The 24,662-nt window shown below is 44.2% G+C and overlaps 1 protein-coding gene across 1 annotated transcript; it reads right to left on the bottom strand.

Moving 5' to 3' along the window:
- Positions 1-1,818: 1,818 nt before the first annotated feature.
- On the bottom strand, positions 1,819-22,964 carry LOC120516324 (tribbles homolog 1-like). Its single transcript, XM_039737918.1, has 3 exons — positions 22,381-22,964; positions 16,958-17,250; positions 1,819-2,464 (listed from the first exon to the last, which is right to left on the bottom strand). The coding sequence occupies exons 1-3, from the start codon at positions 22,666-22,668 to the stop codon at positions 1,996-1,998; spliced, it is 1,050 nt and encodes a 349-aa protein (XP_039593852.1). The 5' UTR covers positions 22,669-22,964; the 3' UTR covers positions 1,819-1,995.
- Between the last annotated feature and the right edge of the window lie 1,698 nt (positions 22,965-24,662).

Here is a 24,662-nt window from a genome sequence, read left to right as displayed (position 1 = left end):
GTGCCGCCCTGTAGGGGGCGCATGTGAGCCCAACAGGTGCTCGTTGCTGCTGTTCTTCTACGCTGAGGCGCCGATAAGTTAGTGACGTCAGAAAGTCAAGCAGACAGCAGCGGGCCGTTTAGTTTTAGTGTTTGTACCGACTGACTGCCAAAGTCAAAAAAATAAGATTTTTAAAACTAAAGGAAAATAAGGAGGGACAGAGAAAGATAGGCGCATGGACTTCATTTACAAGTAAAATTAAGAACATAAACGGTTTTCAATGTTATAAAAAAATGGGATCAGACTAAGAAAAAAAACAATTCAATATTTAAAAACTAAATTTTGTCGTTAAATAATATATTTTGTTTTTCTTGTTATCCTTTTGTTGAACAGTCTGTATTAAAATTGCTTAAAGCATCAGAATAAAAAACGAAATATTTCAATTAAGGTCAAATTTGAAATCCGTTTTAATACACCGCTCTATACTTTCATTTGTATTGAATGAGTCGGAAGTGTGGAATTGCAACGGCAAATTGAGAACACATGGAGGGTGAGGACCAAATGTGCTCTCAATAAATGTCACGGTCTTTCTTTGCCAAGTACGCGCCTTACCTGTGTGTGTGTGTGTGAAGAATGCTGATGAGATATGAAACCTAACCAGTAGTCCATGTGCCAAGTGAACAAGTGACTCTTTGGGGTTCATATATTTGTAAATGTGACTCGTGCCTCACCAGCCATGAACCTCACCGCACGTCACCGGTCCGTACCAACAGTCATGGGCCACAAGGCAGGAAGGATAACCAGGACGGAGCGCCAGTCTACTGCAAAGTGAACACACACACACTTTAGCAATGCCAGTTCACCCAACCTTTATGTCTACGGACTGTCTGTGGACCAAATGATCCATAGAAAAACTCATTTATTTAGCAATGGCTTCCCTTTTAACGAACATCGCAATTGTGACGAGAGCAGGCCATTCGGCCCACGACGCACGTCCATCCTGTTCTTCGCCGAGACTGTCCACCAGGATTCAAAGGCCTCGACTTACTTAAAATGTGTTTTGATTTACGAAGATGAGGTGCCGTCAGCTGGTTGAGGTATCACAACCTTTAACCTTCCCAGTATGACAAAAAATACTTCAATGGAAGGAAATCAGCCAATAAGCCAACACTACCAACATAGTTAAGATGCTTCAGACTACAGCAGGCGATGCCCACACGCCACCCGACTGTAAAAAGTTCAAATTGCAACACCGTTTGTTTGGCGATGACTAACAGGTCATGCATGCTGTAAACACACCTCTGTTTGAAGTTGGATTCCACAACGCTGATGATTCACAAACACAAACATCTCAATCAAAACTGGAGGGTTTTTTTTTTATTATTATCGTTTTGTTTTTTTGGCTGCACTTTTACAAATAAGCATCTGTACATGCGCTGTGCAGGATCCTACCATATGTTTTCTTTCAGACCTTTCCACACACACACACACACACACACACAGAGTAGTCAGATTGTATCACAGATACAAACGTTTCCCAACAATGAGCTCATCAGTGCAACACGTCCTCACCGCCCAGCTTGTTTTCGTGAAAAGCAGCCCTCAATATCTCAATATCACACACGGCTCACGTTTCGATGTGCACACAAGAACGGCAGATCAGACTCGACGCTCTGCCCGCACTGCGCCGTCCCTAAAGTACAAATGCATCCCCTTACATGGCGGTTGTCTCTTGTTACACGCAGTCTGAGGTCGGCTCACTTGTTTCGTTTTTAAAAAAATATAAGTGCAATTTTTCTCCGTCACGTGCACCAGGAGATCTCGATTCTTTTTCGTTGGTTTTTTTTTTCCACTTTTCTTCATCGCTGAGGTGTCGTTCGGCCCAAAGGCTGGCATCTCATTAGGCCTGAGCCTCGGCAGATTTTGGTACAAGCGTAACACCCAAAGTACAGTACGAGAAGTTGAGGCTGAAATGGTTTGCTCCCCCTAACACACTGGAACGCGTTGTTCACTCATTCAGCACAGGAACGAGCAGAAATCGTCCTGAAGAGAAGGGACTTCGGGCACAGTTTGATCGGGCGTCTGGAAGACCTCCTGGACGCAGTCCCTTCTCATAGCTTCCCGGAACCAGGGATGCAAGAGGATTTCGGCCGCCGTCAGCCGTTCACAAGCCTCCCGTCTGAGGATGCTGCGGATGAGGCACTTGGCTTTCGGAGAAACCGTTTCGGGAATGCAAAACTGTCCCTTCCTTATTTTAGAAAAAAGAGCACTTGGGTCAGAATCATGAAACGGGTAATGTCCCACCAGCAAAGTGTAAAGCATGATCCCCAAACTCCAGACGTCGGCAGATTTTCCAGAGTATGTCCCTGTGGTGTTCAGAATCTCCGGGCTGACGTAGGCTGGGCAGCCATGCTTCTCCGACATCGAGTCGTCGCCTTCTTTCACGATGTGACTCTCTTCTAGACTTTCTAACTTCAAAAGGGTTCTGAAAATGAAAACAAAAAAAAACACTAAAGTTAAAGAAGCACATTGGGACTCTGAAGACTGAAAAGACAAGCAGATCTGAAACCTTAAAAAGCATTGGAAATGCAACCCAGCGGCTCAATGCTAGCATACATACCATAATTAGGAGTCGGAAAGCCCAACAAAAGCAGAGCTTCAAGTCGGAAAATTCAGAAGAAATAAACCCGATGGTGATGTCATGCTGACCTTTCACCTTGTGGAAAATATAAAATCCAGCCTGGTCAGCCAGAAATGCCATGTGTTTGGTTGACTGGCATTTGTAGTGCAGTGAGAAGACATTAAATCTGTTGATTTTGATCTTTAGTTACATGAGAAAGGCAGTCCATCTTTATGTTTTGTGCAGACCTCAAGTTTCTCCCCCATGAATGCACGTGATAGGTGGTCCGTGGCGTTGGGCAAGTTTTAAAATAAGTAATCGCGTCCAAGGAAGGGCTGGGCTCCAAACGGGTGTGGGTGTCCGCAGGTGAGCTTCACTCCAGGGTGGATTGGGGTGCTTGACTGATCACAGAGACACGTGTGAAGGAGAGCGTCAGGCAGGTGCCTCGTTCACACCCGCGCCAATCCGGCCAGGAAAAGGGCAGAACAGAAAGAAAGAAGACGGGGAACGAAAAGAAAAGAAAGATACGGAGGTTAAAGACGGGAGAATGAAGGGAGGATTGGGAGCCAGCGGGGTGCTGATGGAATGAGGCCCCTCGGAGGAGCGTAGGGCCGACTTGGGGACGCCGAAGAGGGCCATTCAGGCTGAGCATTTCTGATTGTAGCTGGAGTGGCCCGATGCCCGCTGTCATGCAAGGCCAAGGAGTGGCAGTGAGAGCGGGAGGTGTGAGGCGAGGCTTGGTGCCCCGCTGGGAGCCCATGGGACAGTAGGGACCTGAGACTACAAGAAAAGTTTGGCTGTGCCTGTCTGCAGGATCCCATACGGGTTAAAGATGAGGGGACGTCGGTTTTAGGAATTAGAGATTTCAGAATGGATTCCTGCTTTGGAATTTTAACTTTTATTTATGGATTATTTGAGACTCTACATGGACACTGGGTTTTCATTTTATGAATTACTTATTTAATTATTATGGATGATGCACTCCACTATTGAATACTCGGTTTTGATTGATTTTAATAAAAGCACTTGGCCCTTTTTTTCACCTACACCTTGCCGCATGTGTGTGTCCTTATTTGCTCATCTCGATTCATGGCTGTCGACAGTTCGGGTTGAAGAGGCTCCCAGAATCAAGAAGTGTTCACAGAGTCGAACCCGAACCATCAGAGTGCACCCAGCTGGGGAAGTGAAATGTCACGACTGGAAGTTCCGAATAGTCTGATAGCACGTGAAAATACATTTTCTGGATGTGTTCATGAATGCCAGTCTGTTATGATGTCGACTGTAATTTAATTATCTCTCTAAGGCCTGTCTGTATACTGCTATAGTCGGGCTCTGCCGGGTTTCTCAGTGGCAGCCCACCGTGACACCTTCGGGTGTCGAACGCTCAGAGCACTTCCTGTTTCCGAGGCAGCGTCACGGTGAGCTGGCACTTAGAAACCCGATAGAGCCCGACTACAGCAATATACAGACAGGCCTTAGAGAGATAATTAAATTACAGTCGACGTCATAACAGACTGGCCCTTTTAATATCTGCAGGGGACATTGGACTATTCTCATTTGCATTATAAGCTAGCTTTAATAAAAACTTGACCAATTCAAACATTTTTTTTTCACTTTTCAAGATTATAATCACTCATAAAATGGTAATTTTTCATTTTGAGGATATACATCGTATAGTACTGTATTTATGAAATATACAGAGCTGGCAAAAAGCTTGAAAACAATACGGGAACCATTTCTGTGCAACTTACATTTAGGGAGAGATGCCAGTGTGGAACGAGCCCCGGGCACAGACAGGCGGACATCGTTTTCTCACCCAACACACGTTCATTTACAGAATATTTACAGTCCTGTCAGTGCACAACCCAGCGCCTCCAGCACCGATCCCCCAAAGTCCAGGCCTCACAGTCCTTTGTGCCTTCCTTCTGGCCGCCTCCACTCCTCTCTCAGCTCCGTCCTCTTCCACCCGACTCTCGCTACTGAATGAAGGGAGGCGGCCCCTTAAATACCAGCCCAGATGGGCTCCAGCTGCTTCCCGGCAATCCCCCGCAGACACACCACCGTGTGGCGGAAGTGCCGGCTGCGCACTCGGAAGCCCTCTGGGTGTCCCCAGTCTTCTTCCCCCCAGCACTTCCTGGTGTGGCGGAAGTGCTGAGGTCCAGGGTTCTTCAGGCACCGGGGCGCCGCCTGGCGGTGGCCACGGGCCCCTACAGGGTTGGGCTTCCAAGCCCTCTACCCGTGACCCCCAACACAACCAGGGCGGTCGCCCCCTCGTGGTCTGGAGGAGGCACAAGCCCTCCTCCGGTCCTCCTGGGCGTCCCAGCTGGGCTCCACCCCCAGCCACATGCCACACCAGTCAAAGTCATAACTCGAGCCCAATAAGTTCAAACTCTATTAGTTTAAATCTCCCTTAATATTGATCCAAGACGTGTGCAATTTCAGTTCCATGGGTTACTCGGATGACCAAATTATCTTGTCAAGTTTCGTTAAAATCTGTAATGATGAGGTCCAAAAGTGATATGGAATTACGCGCATCCCGCTATCACTACTTGCTGTAAACTAATGTCAGCAACTGAACCATACGGGGAAGGCGAAGTGCCCGGAGAAGAAATTTATGGTAGATGGAAACAACATAAAATATAATTTGGTCACTAATGATAACACAGAGAAAGAGGAAAAAAAACTGACAGACATAAAACGAGACACGGGCCGATGGACAGGAATACCGTAGAGAAGGCCTGTCAAATACAAAACAAGATGTTACTTTTAGGGGAATCAACTATGAACAAGCCAGGACTTTAATTTGTGATTCCCCACTTTCAGAAGTCGTATCCGTCATTGTTCAGACAGTTCCAGTAATACGCCAACAGGGTTTGCTTTGCTTCTCCAAACACTTCTCCCATCATTCCTCAAGATTAGTATCACTACTGTTGTCATACACCACACGTGTTCTGCGTGTCTAAACCTTTCCATCTTTGTTGTATGTCTTTCTTTGATTAATATATTTTTCACTATTCTGCGTTAACAGATTCTTTTTATCAAACTTAAAGGATTTGGTAACTTCTGACCACAAAAATGTGATTACAGCATATAAAGAACAAATTGTGCAACCAAAAAAGTGAAGCCAACAGTATCACACATTTAGGCCAAAATACACACTGAGCATGTTCTATTAATGAGACGCCTCTGTAGTTCTGTAATAGCGTAGTAGGCATGATCACCACGTTGGATGTTAGCCTTACACACAAGTTAGCTTAACGAAAATTACCCTCAATAGCTTCATTGTCTGCTACTTTTCATCCTGTAGCATTTTGGCCTGCTAAATTCCACTTGGCTGAACCATTCTATGTCAAGTCATCATCTTACCTTCAGTGCCACATTTATTATGCTGCTGATGCCCCTCAAGATATTCTTGTTGGTGTGACTGGTTCCATGATGACCACATGAAGAAAGCCCAGGCCCCATTAGCACACACAGATGGAGTGTGGTGATCACCAGCGCCAAGCAGTTGTTCTTTTACTGGCAGTAATGCTACCTAATCACTAACCTTTTCTGGAAAGATGATACATCCAGGAGGAATTATTGTTCGGTAGAAGGACCAGAGAGAAATCAAAAGATATCTCTTTAAGGGATTATCTACAGCGCTTTTACCACAACATTCTCACGTCTCAACATTCCAAAAACAATAACTTTCTTCTAGCCGAGAAAAATGACTCACGCAGAAACTCTTCTGGGGCTGACTAAGAGGCCTAGCGAGAGCTTTGATCTTGGGACAAACAAGTATAATAGAAAGCATCGTACGGGAGCTAAACAGGATATACGCATTTTGTGACAGCGGGTCAAAAACGAGTGACAAGTTTGGACCTGAATGCAAACCTTGTCCTATTTTTTCCACTCTCTCTCTATACACATTAGATGGCACGGTGCCCGGTGAGGTTAATGGAGTCCAAAGTACCTGTAAACTCCACTGGTTGGTCTGATGTTGCAATGGTAAGGTGGTGCAGCTCTCCTTATGTCTCTGATGAGTTTCTACAGGGACTGCAGTTTCCTCCAAATCCTTAGCCTTGACAACCTGTTATAAGGGAGTGGGGTTTGGGGCGGTATGCCAAGGTACAGCTGATTTTTACCTTATGCCCAATATTCCCTGTGGCCACATAATGGAAAACGTTGGTTCATACTGGTGGTTCGTATTTTCATTTTTTTCTGGACTTTCACGCAGTCTTCCTGGCTTTTTCTCCCCTTAATTGGTTTGTTTTATACAAGGACTTGATAGCTTTGGGTTTTGACACTTCTGCAAGACTTGGGTATTTTTATCGTTTTATTGCTCTTTTCCTTACCGGGTGTCATTGCCATTTGTTTACAGGTTTCCTTGGTAACAACCTGAAGGCACAAGGCACATGGCCCATTATGTTACTGAGGCAACGGGATCAAAAGTCATCTCTTAGGTCACATCTCTATCCAGAATTGCAGATGGCAACTTGCCGTGGATTTTGATTCGTTTTCTTTGCACTTAAGTAGCAAATTCTGTCGCTCCTTTTGACTCACCTCACGTTTTTGTGATCTCCTAGTTATGAACTTTGCTTGCCCCCGATTACATCTCTCCTCTGATCTTTTTCCTTTTTTTCGTGCTATAACTTCCTATCTTAGCACATCATCAGATAAGCAAGCATTTATGAATTGAATTGAATTTATATTTTCTTTTATGGCTTGGCAGGCTGCCTTTTTGCCTTGAAGCAATAGTAATAAATCTCTTCAGTGCTCAAGTTTTCATTGACATTGAACCAGTGACTATTTATTTAATTAATAATAATAATAGTTTTTATATGGAAAGTTGGCTTTGGCCGATGTCACATTATGCTACTTCTAGTTGTGGGGCATGTCAGACTTGCTGACTGTTGTTGCTGATCTTGTCACAGGACCATGTCACATGAAAGGACTGGTTGTCTCCACACACTGAGGAGAGGCAAGACACATGACAGCCTAGCTTGCTAAAAGACACCTGAAGGACTCTAAGATGGTGGGAAATAAGATTCTCTGGTCTGATGAGACCAAGATAGAACTTTTTGGCCTTTTCTAAGCGGTATGTGTGGAGACAACCAGGCACTGCTCATCACTTGTCCAATACAGTCCCCACAGTGAAGCATGGCGGTGGCAGCATCATGCTGTGGGGGTGTTTTTCAGCTGCAGGGACAGGACGACTGGTTGCAATCGAGGGAAAGATGAATAAGGCCAAGTTGAGGGATATCCTGGACAAAAACCTTCTCCAGAGTGCTGAGGACCTCAGACTGGGCCGAAGGTTTACCTTCCAACAAGACAATGACCCTAAGCACACAGCAAAAATAATGAAGGAGTGGCTTCACAACAACTCTGTGACTGTTCTTGAATGGCCCAGCCAGAGCCCTGACTTAAACCCAATTGAGCATCTCTGGAGAGACCTAAAAATGGCTGTCCACCAACGTTTACCATCCAACCTGACAGAACTGGAGAGGATCTGCAAGGAGGAATGGCAGAGGATCCCCAAATCCAGGTGTGAAAAACTTGTTGCATCTTTCCCAAGAAGACTCCTGGCTGTATGAGCTCAAAAGGGGGCTTCTACTAAATACTGAGCAAAGGGTCTGAATACTTAGGACCAGGTGATATTTCAGTTTGTCTTTTTTAATAAATCTGCAACAATTTCAAAAATTATTTTTTTGTCTGTCAATATGGGGTGCTGTGTGTACATTAATGAGGAAAAAAATTAATTTAAATGATTTTAGCAAATGGCTGCAATATGAATACTTTCCGTACCCACTGTATGTTACCGTTCTGCTCTATATTAAACAAGTATAGTATCCCCTAACATTGTTACGCTGATGATACCCAAATCTACTTCCTGTTGCAGTCGGGTGAAATGGAGTCTGTGACTAAAGCTTTTTAAATGCCCAGATGATATAAAGGACTGGATGGCACTTAACTCCCTGCAGTTAAAAACTGAAGTCATTCTATTTGGTCAACTGAAACATTGCTAGCACGTTGGGTCCACTTGTCCAGTACTTAAAGTCATGTGCTAAAAATCTTGGGATGATCTTGGATTCAAATTTTAAATTTGACAAACAGATCAATGCTGTGGTAAAGAGCAGGGTGATCAATAAAGCCAAGCCGTTCTTGTCATTCAATGACCTACAGAAGCTCATCCATGCTTTTGTTATGCCTCATGTGGATTATTGTAATGCCCTGTAAGTTGGGATATCCCGTCTGATGTTAAATGATTGAGGTCATTTATGTTAGGTAGACGCCCCGCGGTGGGCTGGCGCCCTGCCCGGGGTTTGTATCCTGCCTTGTGCCCTGTGTTGGCTGGGATTGGCTCCAGCAGACCCCCATGACCCTGTGGTTGGGATGTAGCGGGTTGGATAACGGATGGATGGATGTTTGGTAGAATGCCTAGAGGGAGCTGGGTGGTCTCGTGGCCTATGAACCCCTGCAGATTTAATTTTTTTCTCCAGCCATCTGGAGTTTTTTTTTTTTTGTTTTTTCTGTCCTCCCTGGCCATCGGACCTTACTTTTATTCAATGTTAATTAGTGTTCCCTAGTTTTAATTATTTTGTCATGTAAAGGCACTTTGAGCTACATTGTTTGTATGACAATGTGCTCCAGAAATAAATGTTGCTGTTGTTGTACGACACTGTCTCACCTCCAAATGGTGCAGAATGCAGCTGCTAGAACAAAAAAATGGAGCACCTCGCTCCGGCGTTGGCCTCTCTTCAGTGGCTCCCTGTTTTAAGATTTTATTCTTTGTTTTTAAAGCCCTACATGGGGTCGGCCCCCGCGTACTTAGCTGGTCTTCTTGTTCCATATTCGTCAGCCAGGCAGCTGAGGTCTTCGGATCAGCTATCGCTTATTGTCCGACGCACACGGCTGAAGCGGAGGGGAGATCGTGCTTTTGCAGTGGCAGGTTCTAAAATGTGGAACAGTTTGCCCCTCGTAATAAAGTCAGCTCCCACACTTCACAATTTTTTACACTTTTATTCCCTTGCTTTTGAGCTTATGAGTTTGAGTGGTTAAATCTTTCTATTTATATTGTTCATACTGTGTATGCATTTTTATTTTACATAATTATCCATCCATTCCATCTACTATCCAACTCGCTATATCCTATATAGAGATAGATAGATGGACACACAGACAGACAATGAAAGGCACTATATGATAGATAGATAGATAGATAGATAGATAGATAGATAGATAGATAGATAGATAGATAGATAGATAGATAGATAGATAGATAGATAGATAGATAGATAGATAGATAGATAGATAGATAGATAGATAGATAGATAGATAGATAGATAGATAGAAAGGCACTATATGATAGATAGATAGATACTTTATTAATCCTAAGGGGAAATTCACAGTCACAGGTGGCACAGTGGTAGTGCTGCTGCTTTGCAGTAAGGAGACTGTGGAAGATTGTGGTTCGCTTCCCAGTTCCTCCCTGTGTAGATAGCGCTTTGAGTACTGAGAAAAGTGCCATATAAATGTAATGAATTATTATTATAGATATCAGGGTCACGGTGGTCTGCAGGAGCCTATCCCAGCCAAAACAGGGTCCAAGGCAGGAAACAAACCCCAGGCAGGGCGCCAGCCCACCACAGGGCACACACAGACACACCAGGGTCAATTTAGACTCACCAGTGCACCTCACCTGCATGTCTTTGGACTGTGGGAGGAAACCCAGGCAGACACGGGGAGGACATGCAAACTCCACACAGGGAGGACCCAAGAATTGAACCCTGGTCTCCTAACTGCGAGGCAGCAGTGCTACCCACCGCGCCACAGTGCCGCCCCTACATAATTATATATAAGCTATTTATGCTTGTGTGTTGGTATATGTGTGTTCATGCATGTATAATGTTTTCTAATTCTTTATCTGGCTTTTATTTCATACTGTTACCTTTTATATGTAAAGCACTTTGGTCAGCTTCTAGTTGTTTTAAATGTGCTATATAAATAAATAACACCTACATGGAAGTGGAAATTCTCTGCAGGGGCAGAGTTCAAGCTCCAATAAAGTGTGTCTTACTCGGGTTCCAAGAGTTTACCAAGCAGCCTGCACTGCGTCTAATTTTAGCGTTGAAATGCCCCAACGGCATTAGCAACACTGGACATTATCTGCCTGTGCAAGACGGATTTCAAAATTAGCAATGTGAAATGCAACGCAGCGTTTCGACAACTGCTGATTCCTACACAGTGGTGTATGTACTAATTACAGAAGTTCCTCAGTTTGTCAACACGCAGGTTGCAGAATGTCTCTCTTTACACACCTCCTGTGCGCAAAGGTGGAAGCGATCATCTGACACCTGGACTTGCCATCCCTTATAAGACAAGATCAGCAGTAACTTTAAACCCCGTCTCGAAACCCCTGCAGTCGGCCAGTGTGCGTCTTTACGAAGGCTCAGCGGCTCTTTGACCCTTCAAGTGGCCACTTTTAGGAAAGTGAAAGTTAAATGCGCTCACAACGTTTACAGCACAGGGAGAAAAACAAGAGAGAGAGAGAGAGAAAAAAAAATAAAAGAGGAACTGGCTGCTTTTGGCATGGATGACACTTGGCACCGGCTGACGTTGTTAAGGACTTCTTTTTTGAGAATGTAGGAGGAGGTACAGCAGAATGACGAAACTTTGTACATAAAAACAGAAACAAAAAAAAAAAAATGCAGTTTGAGGGGGTGTCAGGCGGGACGTTTCCAAGTTTTTTTTTTAGAAAAATAATCTGATCAGTGGAACGCAGGAGGCTAAGGACCTGGGCATTTAACTCTAGGGCAGAAGTGAATTATTATTTCTCTGTACATCCATCCATCCATTTTCCAACCTGTTGAATCTGAACACAGGGTCACGGGGGTCTGCTGGAGCCAATCCCAGCCAACACAGGGCACAAGGCAGGAACCAATCCTGGGCAGGGTGCCAACCCACCGCAGTCATATTGTTATGAATTTATAAAAGAAAACATAGGAATGAGGTCACATTTTTCACTTTTCCCAAATACGTACACATTTTGGGCATCCCTGAACACAACTTGAGCACTTTTGGAGTGATGCCACTCTGCCAGTGCATCAGTGCCAGTTTATGAGTGAGTGGACATGACAACTCAAAAAAAAAAGTAAAAACTTGGCAGCTATTACTATTGCTTGGACACGTCCTACTATTATAAAATGCTAAAAAACTTACTGATTTGGAGCCAAATAACTCCAGCAGCACATCGTCCAGGCAGGTGCTGAATTTAATAAAGTGGGGTTTTGAAAGTAAGGTCACATTTTGTGACACAAGCATTATATGCTTAAGTAGTGCCAGAGATCTGGTCGTAAAATTCAGGAAGTAGACGGCAGACCTCTATCCCACCTGTACCCAATAAGGACACGGTTTATAGGGTGAGTGGCTTTAAATTTCTTGGAGTGACCATCACCGACGAGCCGAAGTGGGCACAACACATCTTTGGATCTTGTCAAGAAAGACTTTACTTCCTCAGATGACTGAGGGAGGCTCAAATTTCTCCATCAGGGCTCACTAACTTCTAATGGTGCACACATCGCAGCCAGGCCAAGAACTTAAAAGTGCCAAAGAGGATGGCACAGAATATTACTGGCACAAAGCTGCCTTCTGTTCAGGACATACTCGAAACTCGCTGCCTTAGAAAGGCAAACAGGATTACTGGAAATCTCAGCCATCCTGCACACTTTTCTCAATTCTTCTTTCTGGGAAAAGAGCGCAGAACCCTTGGCACTCGTACCAGTAGATTACGGGGCAGTTTCTGCTCTCAGATTGTAAACAGCAAGACTACTGAATAGTCAAGTCATAATAAAAACTATCTATCCATCCATCCATTATCCAACCCACTATATTCTAACACAGGGTCACGGGGGGACTGCTGGAGCCAATCATAACCAACACATGGCGCATGGCAGGAAACAAACCTCGGGCAGGGCGCCAGCCCACCGCAGGGCACACACACACACCAGGCACACATTAGGGACAATGTAGGATTGCCAATGCGCCTAACCTGCATGTCTTTGGACTGTGAGAGGAAACCGGAGCAGACACGAGGAGAACATGCAAACAGGGAGGCGAACCCGTGTCTCCTAACCGTGAGGCAAAACTATCTATGTATTCTTTATATATCTATGCAGTATATACTGTATATTATATCATATACTACACGTTCTAGGGTAGAATAAAGTGCAGGTGTGGTCACTAAATAAACTCCCCAGTGGGAAGAATGCTGCCCCCAAGCCATAATTTCACTAACTAAACCCACCATAGGAACCAACTTTACATACCTGTGCCAAGTCCTAAAAATGCCTCGTTGGGGGCACTACCCTCATAAAGCACAGGTGTGGTCACTAAACTCTGCCTGGAGAAAAATGTCCTGTACAAATAGGGAATTCATGCAAAACATTTACCACGGAAAGGTTCAACAGGGTGTATTTGCATACTTGACAAACACATAACATGTTCATTATAATTGTACATACAGTATGTCAACCTCTATATATGCCGTTTGTTTTGCTGTTTTATATGTGTTGTTTTGTTGGCATTGTATCACTGTGTCTATTCAGAGGAGACACGCAAGTAACAATTCCATGATAATAAACAAACTTTCCTAACTGTCAGTCCGTCGAAGTCGTAAGTCGTGGTGTCGAACTCCAGGCCTGGAGGGCCGCAGTGGCTGCAGGTTTTCATTCTAACCATCTTCTTAATTTGTGACCAGTGTTTACTGCTAATTACCTTCCTTTGCCTTAATTTTAATTACCTTGACTCAGGCCCCTTAGTTGCTTCCTTTTTCTTAATTAGCAACCAAACAATAAAGAGACACAAAGAACAACAAGAATCCAAATGACCAGCTCACCTGTGCCCATTACAAAATATGTGAAAAGAAAGAAAGATGGAGGTCTAAGTTAGGCTGATCTCTCAGCTCACCGAACCATTATGAGGGTGCTCTTAGAAAAAACAGAAAAATCAACAGTTCTGGAAATGTCTGCTGTGGCAGAATGAGAGCACCAACAAGCCATGGAATGAAATCACGAGTTTCATTAACAGCAAGAATCGGCTTCTCACTGTGAAAGTGGTTGGAGTCTGAAGCCCCGATTTAGCTGGTCGTTTGTTGGCTCGTTTCATGCCTCATTTCTGTTTGGCTGCTATTTAATGAAGAAAGGAATCATTTCAGAGGACCGAATCCTTAACAACAGCACTATTAAAATGAAGGGAACAGGAGTTAATTAGCAGTGAAAACTGGTCACTGATTAGGAAAAGGGTGAGAATGAAAACCAGCAGCCACTGCGGCCCTCCAGGCCTGGAGATCGACACCCTGCTAAGTCATAGAGTGACTTTCAAATTGTCCATTTACTATAGCATCTGTCTACTGTATTATATAGAATATTTAACAATATTCTCATCCTCCACCACCGTTCCGTCTGACGCCTCCACAAGTTAAAAAGTGTCAAACCGTGACGGTTTTGAATTTGAAAAGTCCCGGATTTTGAACTCAAGACTGTGACAGATGTAAAACTTAATTACACGCTAGGGCACAGCAGGTTGATTCCTCAGCACCAATTTATTATGTGACACCGAGACAGGGCACTAATTGTAAAACAGTGTGTGTAGGTCTTCTTCGGCATGAATTGAAAACATTGTTTCATTTATTATGGCGCCAGAGAGTGCTGATGTGTTGCATGTAAGAATCTCACTGTACTCTGTGCATGTGACACTACTGCTGCTATTATTATCTATAATGATACAGATACATTTAAATTACAAACTATAATTATTAATTACAAAATTATAAATTACAATATAAAATCTACAATACCATTACATGGATGAAAATATGCACAACGCATTACATGCATGTATGTGTTAAGTATGAGTGTCTGAATATACTGTATACGTCCATTTTAATAGTTACAGGGTCCAAAAGTCTTGGGTGCAAGGCAAGAACCAACCCTTGACAAGCATACTTAAACACACGCCAACAATTAAAATAACATGCTTTATATTTAAACACACTCACACTGAGCAAATGTAGAGTCAACAGTTAAGTTAATGTGCACATCCTCGTGACATGAGACTAAAACTATGAGGCCTACGCAGACATGGCAATCCACAGAGACAATGGCAGAGTGGAGATTTGCCCCCCGTCTTCAGGAGGTGAGAGGTAGCAACTATGTAGCCACATGTGTACATTCTTATCTTCCAAAATATTCACTATTTCAACACACATATATATATTGTGGCGAGTGGCTGGGGCTGCTGCCCAGCCGGGACGCCCAGGAGGACCAGAGGAGGGCTTGAGCCTCCTCCAGACCACGAGGGTGCGACCGCCCTGGTTGCTTTGGGGATCACGAGTACAGAGCTTTGAAGCTCAACCCTGTAGTGGCCCGTGGACACCGCCAGGGGGCGCTCTGGTGCCTTTGGAGGCCGCCGGGTGTGGTGGAAGTGCATGGGATAGAGGACTGGGGACACCCGGAGTGCTTCCGGGTGCGCAGCCGGCACTTCCGCCACACAGGGGAGTGTCGGGAAACACCTGGAGCCCATCCGGGCATGTACATAAGGGGTCGCCTCCCTCCATTCGATGGCTGGAGTCGGGAGAGGAGAGAGACAGAGGAGTGGAGGCGGTCAGAAGAAGAAAAGGCATTGTGAAAAGGCCAGGACTTAAAGGGGTGATTGGTGCTGCGCCACTGGGTTTGTGCTCACTAAGTGTAAATACTAAAGTGTAAAATAAACGTGTGTGGTGAAATCATCATGTCTACCTGTCTGTGTCTGGGCTGTACCCCACTATATATATATATTATATCTGCATCTTTATGTTATTTACGCATATGCATGAACATAACTGCTGTAAATTATATTATAACTAAGACATAACAGTCTCAAACCTGTTTAATCCAAATTGATGGTCATGGTGGGCCAGGGCCTATTTCCGGCAGCATTGAGCAAGTCCATAGAAGGACCCATTCATGCATATAACCACATTTACACACGGGCCAAATCAGAATTCCCATTGACCTAAATGGCACATTGTTGGGAATTTGGTGAGGAAGACACTCACGGGCACAAGGAGAACATACAAACTCCACACGGACAGCAAGTGGGAGTGGAATTCAAGGCCAGGGTGCTGGATCTCTGAAGTCCATGTGTGCTGCACACTGTGCTACTATGCTGCTATTATTACTTGGTATCCAAAGTAACTTACAAGATCAGTACTCCTTAGATTTGCCATTTCTTTACATACATAGTTTGTTATCATTGAGACACACCCCGGGTAAGTGAACTGCACAGAGCCGCTCAGTGAGGCAGAGGCAGGTTCAGGCTCCACTGCACCATTCTGTCTAAATAGTCAGTATTTCTCGTTTAGTTATTAAAAAATGCAACAGTGGGATGATTAAATGCCAAAAAAGACAAACTGTAAATGAAAGGCAAAAACTGTACTGGGTCTCTGTATCTCACATTGTTTCTTTGGATGTTGGCACATGAAGATGGCCTTATTTATTAGTGCCTCACAGATTGGGGTTCGACTCCTGGTCACTAAATGTGTGCAGTTTGCATATCCTCTCAGTGTTCATGTGAGTTTCCTCTGCATGCTCCATTTTCTGAGCCACCTCAAAGACTGGTGTCACTAAACTGGACCATTATATAGACATTGTTTGCTCCTTATGATGGGCTCCTGTTCTGTACAGGATTGGTTCCTTCATTGCACCCAAGGTTGGTGGAATCAATACAGCTAGATGAATGTCCATTGTTTTGGCCTGTCCACCTTTTCACATCAAATCTACTATCTCAACAGCATAATAGCCTCTAATTTTCAGCCTGAATTTAGAGGTTGCCTCACCTCCATGTTTGGAAACCTTGGATTAATGAACTTCCTAATCCAACATTTGGTCAGATTCTGGATTTTAAAACTCTACTTTAGACTAATTTCTGGGTTCCAGGAACAACCTACAAAATACCCCCACAGTTTCCTGAGCCTACTTACTTGTTTAAATGAACAAAATCCCTTAGAGTTTCTGGCCTTATGCCCTCTGTAATGGGCAGCAGAATGGTGCATGTGGAAGCTCTTACGCCGTCACCACATGCCAGATTGGGGAACCCGTTTCGTTATTTGTTATCCCCTAGAGTTTCTTTTGAAGTGTGAAATTCCTTTAAACATACAGAGCACATCACCCCTTAATGGTCTCTCGTGCCTACGCTGTCAAGTGGACGGATATCCATAAATAGTTTGTGTTCTCCTCTCAGTAGGCAGTCCCTTCACAATGTCAAGCCCGCTGTGCTTTGGGGCAGGTACACTTTTAAACACTCAGACGTACTTAATAGGATTCCTGCATTTATACTTGCCTCTGCTCATCTGAAAAAATGAATTTCCTGAGCTTCAGGTCACCAAGCACAATCCCTGAATGGTGACAGTGAGCCACAGCCGACACGATCTGATAAAAGAGCCTGGCAGCCGTGTCTTCTTCAACTTTTTTGCAGCCTTTGACGAAGGTGTGCATATCTCCGTAGTCTCTTTCAAAAAACACGTAGACGTTACAGTCTCCCATGATGATGTCCACAATGCTGGAAATGTTCTGGTGTGCAGGAAGGGTGGTGTAAGGCAGGATTTTATCTTGATATTGCTTCATGCTAAACACCTGTGAAATGTAATGAGTAGGAGAAAAAGAACAGTTGATTCAATAAAGTAGCTTAAGGAATTCTGATGAGGTATAAGCAACATGATTATCTCAAATCCACTTAATCCTGATCAGGCTGTATTGGGTGCAAGGCAGGATTAACCCTGAACGGGGTGTTAATCCACTGCAGGGGCCCACCCAACCAACCACACACACACAGGGCTAATTAGGAATAACCAATTAACTGAACTTGTACGTCTTTGGACTTGTGACCGGTAAACCCACACAATGGCGCCACACGGGCAATAAGCTGGTGTGGGATCCAAAACTAGGACACTGGATTCATAATGCAGCAGCGCTAATGACCACCATCAACCTTCTGTTATGTACCTGACCCAGCAGCACTCTAACAGTAACAGCCTTGCTACAATGACATCTAGCATCTGTAATACTGAAAGCTGGATTAGACAAATATACAAAATGAATAAAAGTATACAGTACATCCACACGTGCATATATACAGTACATACATATGTCCATCCATTCATTATCCAACCTGCTATATCCTAACTACAGGGTCACGGGGGTCTGCTGGAGCCAATCCCAGCCAACACAGGGGGCAAGGCAGGAAACAAACCCCGGGCAGGGCGTCAGCCCACCGCATACATACATATATGACGGTGTGTGTTGTTTCACATACTGTATATAATAAGTTTTATGTTGTTCGTCTTATGTATAGGTTATGGCCTGCAGGGGGCAACTTGTACTCCAAACCCCTGACCTAACTGAACACAACTCAGACTTTGGCTTAAAAGAAACTCCTCAATGAGGGCACAGTATCTTTCACATATGAGAAACCCACCCCAGATGATGCCCTCTTGAAATAAGCAGCAAGTGCAAAACTCATTATTCTTTCCTTCCTTCTACTCTCTTTTCCTATTCCTCCTCCACTCCTCCCCAAGTGAACTTTACCCCCTCTCTCTCTCCTGATGCCAACCACACCAGGTAAGCTGGAGGATTCCTTCTTAAGCCAGACTGGGGGTACTGCCAGTGTCTTCATACAAAGCACTTCCAGATCAAGCAAAACCTGAACTGGACAAGGGTGCCTACTCTTAGCAGTACTCAAGGAACCTAAAAAGGGGCAGCCCACTGGGACTACAACTCCCATGCTGCCCTCCAGGTATCCAAATAGGAGCTCACCAAGAGGGATGCTGCCACCCACTCCATGTGGAGATCATATAGTACTGGAAGGTAGTCTCCCACTCTCCTTCCCTTATTTTGGTGTTGCAATCAAGAAATGAAAAACCAACTACGCCAGTATGGATGCCCCTCCAACCATAGTGTTCATCATCCATGACAGACCACGTTCACTCTCGGACATGAGGGGGCACTGTCGCTAACAGTACTATCTCTTTTCTCACACACAGCGCCCAGTTTACGCCCCATGAGGGCAACTGACTCCACTCCTCCCAGCCACAATCTTATAAAAGCAGACCATCCCTGGAAGGAGGCGTCTCACTTGGAGGAGAGCGAACTGCAGGATGGAGCTCCGTCACACTGGACCCACTCTATGGATAAGTAGGACTTGTCTTTAGGCCACCCCTGCCTATTGATTTGGATAGTTTGGCACTATCATGTGCCTGCTTCTTCTGTGTTTATGGAAAATGTATCAAACAGGGGAGACCCAGTTGGCACCCCAACATTTTTTGGGCTTCTTGGTGTCTTCCCTTCACCACAATACATTAAGATTATTAGTACTGTTATTTGTACAGTGTACTGTGAAATTCATACTTGCATGACAAACCATCATGTCACCAATCTCTGGTGCCATAAACAAAATAAATGCACAACATACAGTACAACGCTCCATTTAATGTTGCCTCCTTATTTATTTGCTATATTCTCCCCACCTAAGAAAGATTTCATCTGATACATCCAACCATCCAGTATCCAGCCCGCTATATCCTAACTACAGGGTCACAGGGGTCCGCTGGAGCCAATCCCAGCCAACACAGGGCACAAGGCAGGAACAAACCCCGGCCAGGACGCCAGCCAACTGCAGGGCACACCCTCATCCATACTAAGGACGATTTAGGACCGCCAATGCACCTAACCTGCATTTCTTTGGAGTGTGGGAGGAAACCCACGCAGACACAGGGAGAACATGCAAACTCCACGCAGGGTCCCGGGTCTCCTAACTGTGAGACAGCAGCGCTACCCACTGCGCCACCGTGCTGCCCTCATCTGATACAACACAAACAAATCAGATGTAAGCTAAGAGATGCAGCGGCAGCTGCTCTCCACTCTAAGCTCCAACTTTCCAAACCTGGGGTCTCACAGAATTTATCACAAGCACAAACATGGTGGACAACAGTCAAGTTCAGCTTGCAGTAATGATTTACCAGGTACATTACTTTGTAGTGAAAAATCGTAAAACAAAAAGAATTTCTGAAAATAGAGGGAGGTTACGATTAATCATTACATACCTCACCCAACCGGATGATCTGGGAGTATAATTGTCTTACCTGAAATCAAGACACCTTTTGCCCAAATCTGGCCCAAAATTAGGCTGATTATCCTGTAATGAGTGCCTAGCATTAAGGAGCCCACTCAGCAGGTCTGAGGTGGCTCTACATGACCCAATTTTCGAAACAGCTTATCTAATTGGATCTAACAGGTAGCCAGTGCCTACCCGAACAGCACTAGTCCACTGGAGCCAGTCCATGTGCATACATGCACTCATCCATATCAGCCAAATACAGAGTGGACTACATGTACTGTACACCTCTGCGATTCCCATCATGCCTTTACATTAAAAACATGTCTATGGACGGGCACCTCATGCCTTTTACTTTGCTACCTGCAGCCTGCACCTTGCACAAGTAATCTGGAGCCGCCTTTAGTTGACACACTGAACCAAGGCTCCTGCACAAAGAGACACCCATACTTGCAGCTGTGCCCGCACACACACACACACACACACACACACACACAACCAGCCAGAGCTAAATTCATCTTATCTGGACCTTTCAAATTCCACACACACACTAAGAGTCAATTTTAGGAGGCTGCTTTGGTGTCAATGTGTCTTTTGCTCGGTTGTCATTCTTATTCTTAATCATCATCCTGCCATTGTGTCTCTTAGCAATTCCCCTGCATATGCACTCCTGCATCACTTACTGTAATGTGTGTGAAATCAAATACTATTTGCTTTGTCTTCATGATTTAGGGAAATGAAAGGCACTACCTAAAAATGTGGTTGTCTAGGCATACACCGGTGTGCCATGTGCTCTTCTCACTACAGTGCAGGGCCGGGTGTCTTTCTTTTTTTATAACCTGTGGTGTGCACACATGTACTAAACCTGCTGTCTTTAATTTTGCTGCTTTGGACCCCCACATCTGCTAAACAACATTTATTTGCAATGCACCCTTCATATATTGCTGCCCCTTCACACGCAATACACGATGCCCCCCAACATCCTTCTCTTTCACACACAGGCTAACATGCCAACATGTTGCACACATACAGTACACTTCCCTTGATGTCTTCACCCTTCAAGCTTACAGCTATCCTCAGTTTTTTTTGTTTTGTTTTAATTCTTTTATACGTACACTTGCCTTGAGATCCTTAACTTTCACACATTACCTGTCTAGGCGTCTGTACCTTACGCACACATCTTTGCACACATATGAACACCTGTGACCAGGTTTTTTCCTTGCATGTGTAAATGTATTCTTAGTCTTCACCTTGATACACACCTACTCCAAAGTCCTTAACTTGAACCCACATCTGCTCCTCACACACCTTACACACACTGATCCTAATGTCTCCTCTAGCACACCTATTCCAAGCTCTTTACTTTACATACACACACACACGCACGCACGCATGTACATTCCTCTATATGCCTTTTTATATCACACAAGCACACCTATCCCTTAGGCATTTACCTCTTTAAGTTTTTCCATTTTCTGTTAGAAACATCACGATTTTCACTACACGTCCTTATATCCTCGCTTTTCATGATGCCCCACACTATTCCAATTCCAAACTGTTTACCTTATATGCGTCCCATGTCTGTATGTCTTTACATTTCACATCTACCCATGCCCTTTGGTCTCCACCACATTTCTACTTATGCTGTTTTTACATTTTACATAAGTACACAGGTCCGGTATTTTTACCACCCACATACACATCTCTGGATCTTTACCTCTTTAAATATTCTTATTGCTCATTCAGCTGCCTCTTTGTCTTTACCTTGCACACACTCATCTGTGTCCTTGCCTTACCTCATATACATTTCCCCTGAGGACTTTACATTTTATATAATCACACCTACCTTGGTCTTTACCTTACACTCACATTCTCTCACCTGCTCCCAAGTCTTTACCTTATGCACACACCTGTGCCTGGGTCTCTACCTTATATACATATATTTGACTTAATGTCTTTACAGTTCACCTCGATATTCCCCGACTCCAATGTCTTCACTGTGCACACACACTACCTCGTCCACTTTACACATACATACACACACTTACCATCCTGTCTCAACTCTTCACACACATAGATTTGAACCATAGGCATTCATCTCTAGGTCTTTACTTTATACAAACACTCTTGCCTGTATGTCTTTCTGTTTCTGACACCAAGACAAATATCTTTGTCTTCACCCCTTCAGATGACACACATCTCTTCCCAACTCTTTACCTTGCATACAAACAGTTGCCATAAGTGTCTTTACGTTCTGCACTTCTATCAATTCTAAAGTCTTAAATTTACTTGCACACACCTTTACCTTATATATATATATATATATATACATATACATATACATATATATACACACACATATATATATATACATACGCCCGTACTCGTATCTTACACTTCACCTACTTTATACATCAACGAAAAAAAAAACATCTTTCGCACTTCACCTTCCATACCTCCTTACCTTCATGTCTTGACTCCTCACGCTTTCACACACATGCACATCGACCCCTAAGTCTTCACTTTACATATACTGTACACACTTGTCCATATGATGTTCCATCTCACACACACGCAATCCCCAGATGACACGCACCTGTCTCCCGAGTCTTAACTTACGTTCATACACTTATCCTTGTGTCTTATACCCTTACCTTGCACAGTGACTCGCCCCCGGAGTGTACATCCAGAGCCCGGTATGCGCCATTCCTATCCGAGATGGGCAGCAGCAAGTAAACTCCAATCTGAGAGGGTCCCTGCTGTAGCGCAGTAGCGCTGTGGGGCACCGGGGGTGACGGCGAGTTTATGGAACATGCGTCGGTAAGAGAATCGTTCAGTCTCGCGCACTTGGGTAGAGGTTCGTCGACGTCCACTCGCTTCGGTCTGCATCTTGCTTTGTGTGGAATGGACATCGACGAAACACAGTCTACGTTATGACTCATGAAGACCGGTTTAGGTGCAAAGTATTCTCACAAGCACCACCAGATACAGACGTTATGCAAAGAAAGCCTACACTAAATCGGGGAGCGTGACCATGTTAATAATCCCACAGAGTTTTAAGTAGCTCAGCCCTAATGCCTGTCGTGGTGACAAGAGTGTTGTAGCACTGATCTCGGTGACAGCACAACAGCTAACTACCAAAGCAGTGCCAGTACGCTATGATAACTCCGGTGCTTACGCAAGCCGGTCTGTGAGGTAGCGAGCCCGGCCGAGCGGGTCTTGTTAGTCACACGCGCGGCATTTGGGCGGGGCTTGAGCTCCAACGAGAACTGAGGAGCACATTCCGGCTCGGCTTCTTTGAAAGAATCGCGTGCGCGACTCGAGGGCGCTAACCCGACCGATTCACTGAACCATGTGGCCGATATAATATTATTATTATTACATAACGCTAACGTACATTGCCCTTTTTAGTCATCAACATTAAAAGACTGCTTTGAAATGTGAGGCTTTGTACTGTTTCGGTTAGAGTAGTTCTAATTAGTGGGCACTTTGGCACCGAATATACCCCTAGCTATACATCCCGTCCGAGCACAGCATGTACTTACTTTACATTATCATCGTGTTCTATGTCGTCTTTGTTCAGTTAAATGACGCCAGCAAACTGACCCCGTGTGAGTCTGCACGGCTGTGTGCGAGAAAACGGATTGGCATCCCATCCAGGTTTGGTTCCTGCCAGAACATGTTTACAGTAACTTCAGGTGGATCAAACATCTGAAGCGCAAGTGGTGCAGTTGCTGGCTGCGATCCTTCACAAATGAAAAATCAGACCTCTTTTGGAGTGACGGATGGTTCCATGACTTGCATGTGCTTTAGTGGGATTCCTTAGAGCATCACTGTTCTCTCTCAGCCTAAAGAAATGCCGTCAGATTAATGTTGCCCTGATGTTGCACACACACCTGCTGCAGGTAAGTCTCCTCCAGAATTGATCATTTATATAACATTGGCAGACCTCCAAACTGATGGTGCTTCAGTTTTTTTCTTCCTTTTCCTGCAGTCACTGTGGCCTGTAAACACAGTTGCTGGTTTAAACCTCGCTCCTCAATCCCTGTGCTAAATCCACGCAGATACAACCCACCAGTGCTCCAAGCTGTAGATACACTACTAAAGTAAAGGTTCTGAAACAGCTCTTCCCTGAGTTGAGTGGTTTCTCATTGAACTATTGCTTGACAAAGAACCATTTCGTTTTGGGAAGGATTCTTTGAATAAGAAATTATTTTCTTGGACATTTAAAAGGTTCCTAATTTGTAGAAAAATGTGTAGTAGGCTACTGAGCGGGATTCTAACAGATCAAGAAAACCCGAACATAGCCGGCGTTATTTTTCGCAGGAAGATTCCTTTAAACTCAGTAACACTCTCTATTTTATAAATCTGCTATTATCTATTCATGGTTATTTATGGAGCCAGTTCCTGATTTTAATAAAGGATCTTTGTGGAACATTCATGTGGATTGTTCTTTAGGGAACCAAAAGGGGTTCCTCAATGGCATTTCACTAAAGAGCCTCTATTGCACCTTTAAAGACATATGGTCAGTTATACAATTTGTAAGTCAGTTTGGACAAAATCATTAGATAAACAAATGCATCTGGGATGGAATGATGATTTCTGCCCTGTGCCTGATTCTGCATAAACAGGTCAATCAGCAACACAGTAATGGAAGAACCATGTCTGAAACATAAATAAAGAAAGGTAACGTAGGTCATACAAACCTTTGGTATGCTTACCCGATTCAGGGTCATCAGGAATGTATCTCAGTTACAATGTGATGAATGAACACTGCTGAATCTGCTTCTCTGCAAGGTTGACAAAATTGTGAAAATGTTCCGGCATTTCACTGAACCAGGCGTATTCATTGAAGTCAATGGGGAAGTAGAAGCTGACCTAATTTTGAATGGATTACTATGATGCAATGGTCTTTCCCTGAGGGATAGAAAAGCAT

The sequence above is a fragment of the Polypterus senegalus genome, chromosome 16 (assembly GCF_016835505.1).
Source record: "Polypterus senegalus isolate Bchr_013 chromosome 16, ASM1683550v1, whole genome shotgun sequence".
Taxonomy (NCBI): domain Eukaryota; kingdom Metazoa; phylum Chordata; class Cladistia; order Polypteriformes; family Polypteridae; genus Polypterus; species Polypterus senegalus.
The sequence above is the reverse complement of the archived record's forward strand: the minus strand, read 5'-3'. Positions and strand labels throughout refer to the sequence as shown.

What these genes read in the sequence shown, in the direction of transcription:
- LOC120516324 (XM_039737918.1), bottom strand. Translation starts at nt 22,668, where the DNA reads ATGAGTCATAACGTAGACTGTGTTTCGTCGATGTCCATTCCACACAAA. An exon ending in GGGGCGAGTCACTGTGCAAG is followed by an intron (nt 17,251 to 22,380) that starts GTAAGGGTATAA and finishes TACATTTCACAG; the next exon opens with GTGTTTAGCATGAAGCAATA. An exon ending in ATTTTTTCAGATGAGCAGAG is followed by an intron (nt 2,465 to 16,957) that starts GCAAGTATAAAT and finishes TTTCATTTTCAG; the next exon opens with AACCCTTTTGAAGTTAGAAA.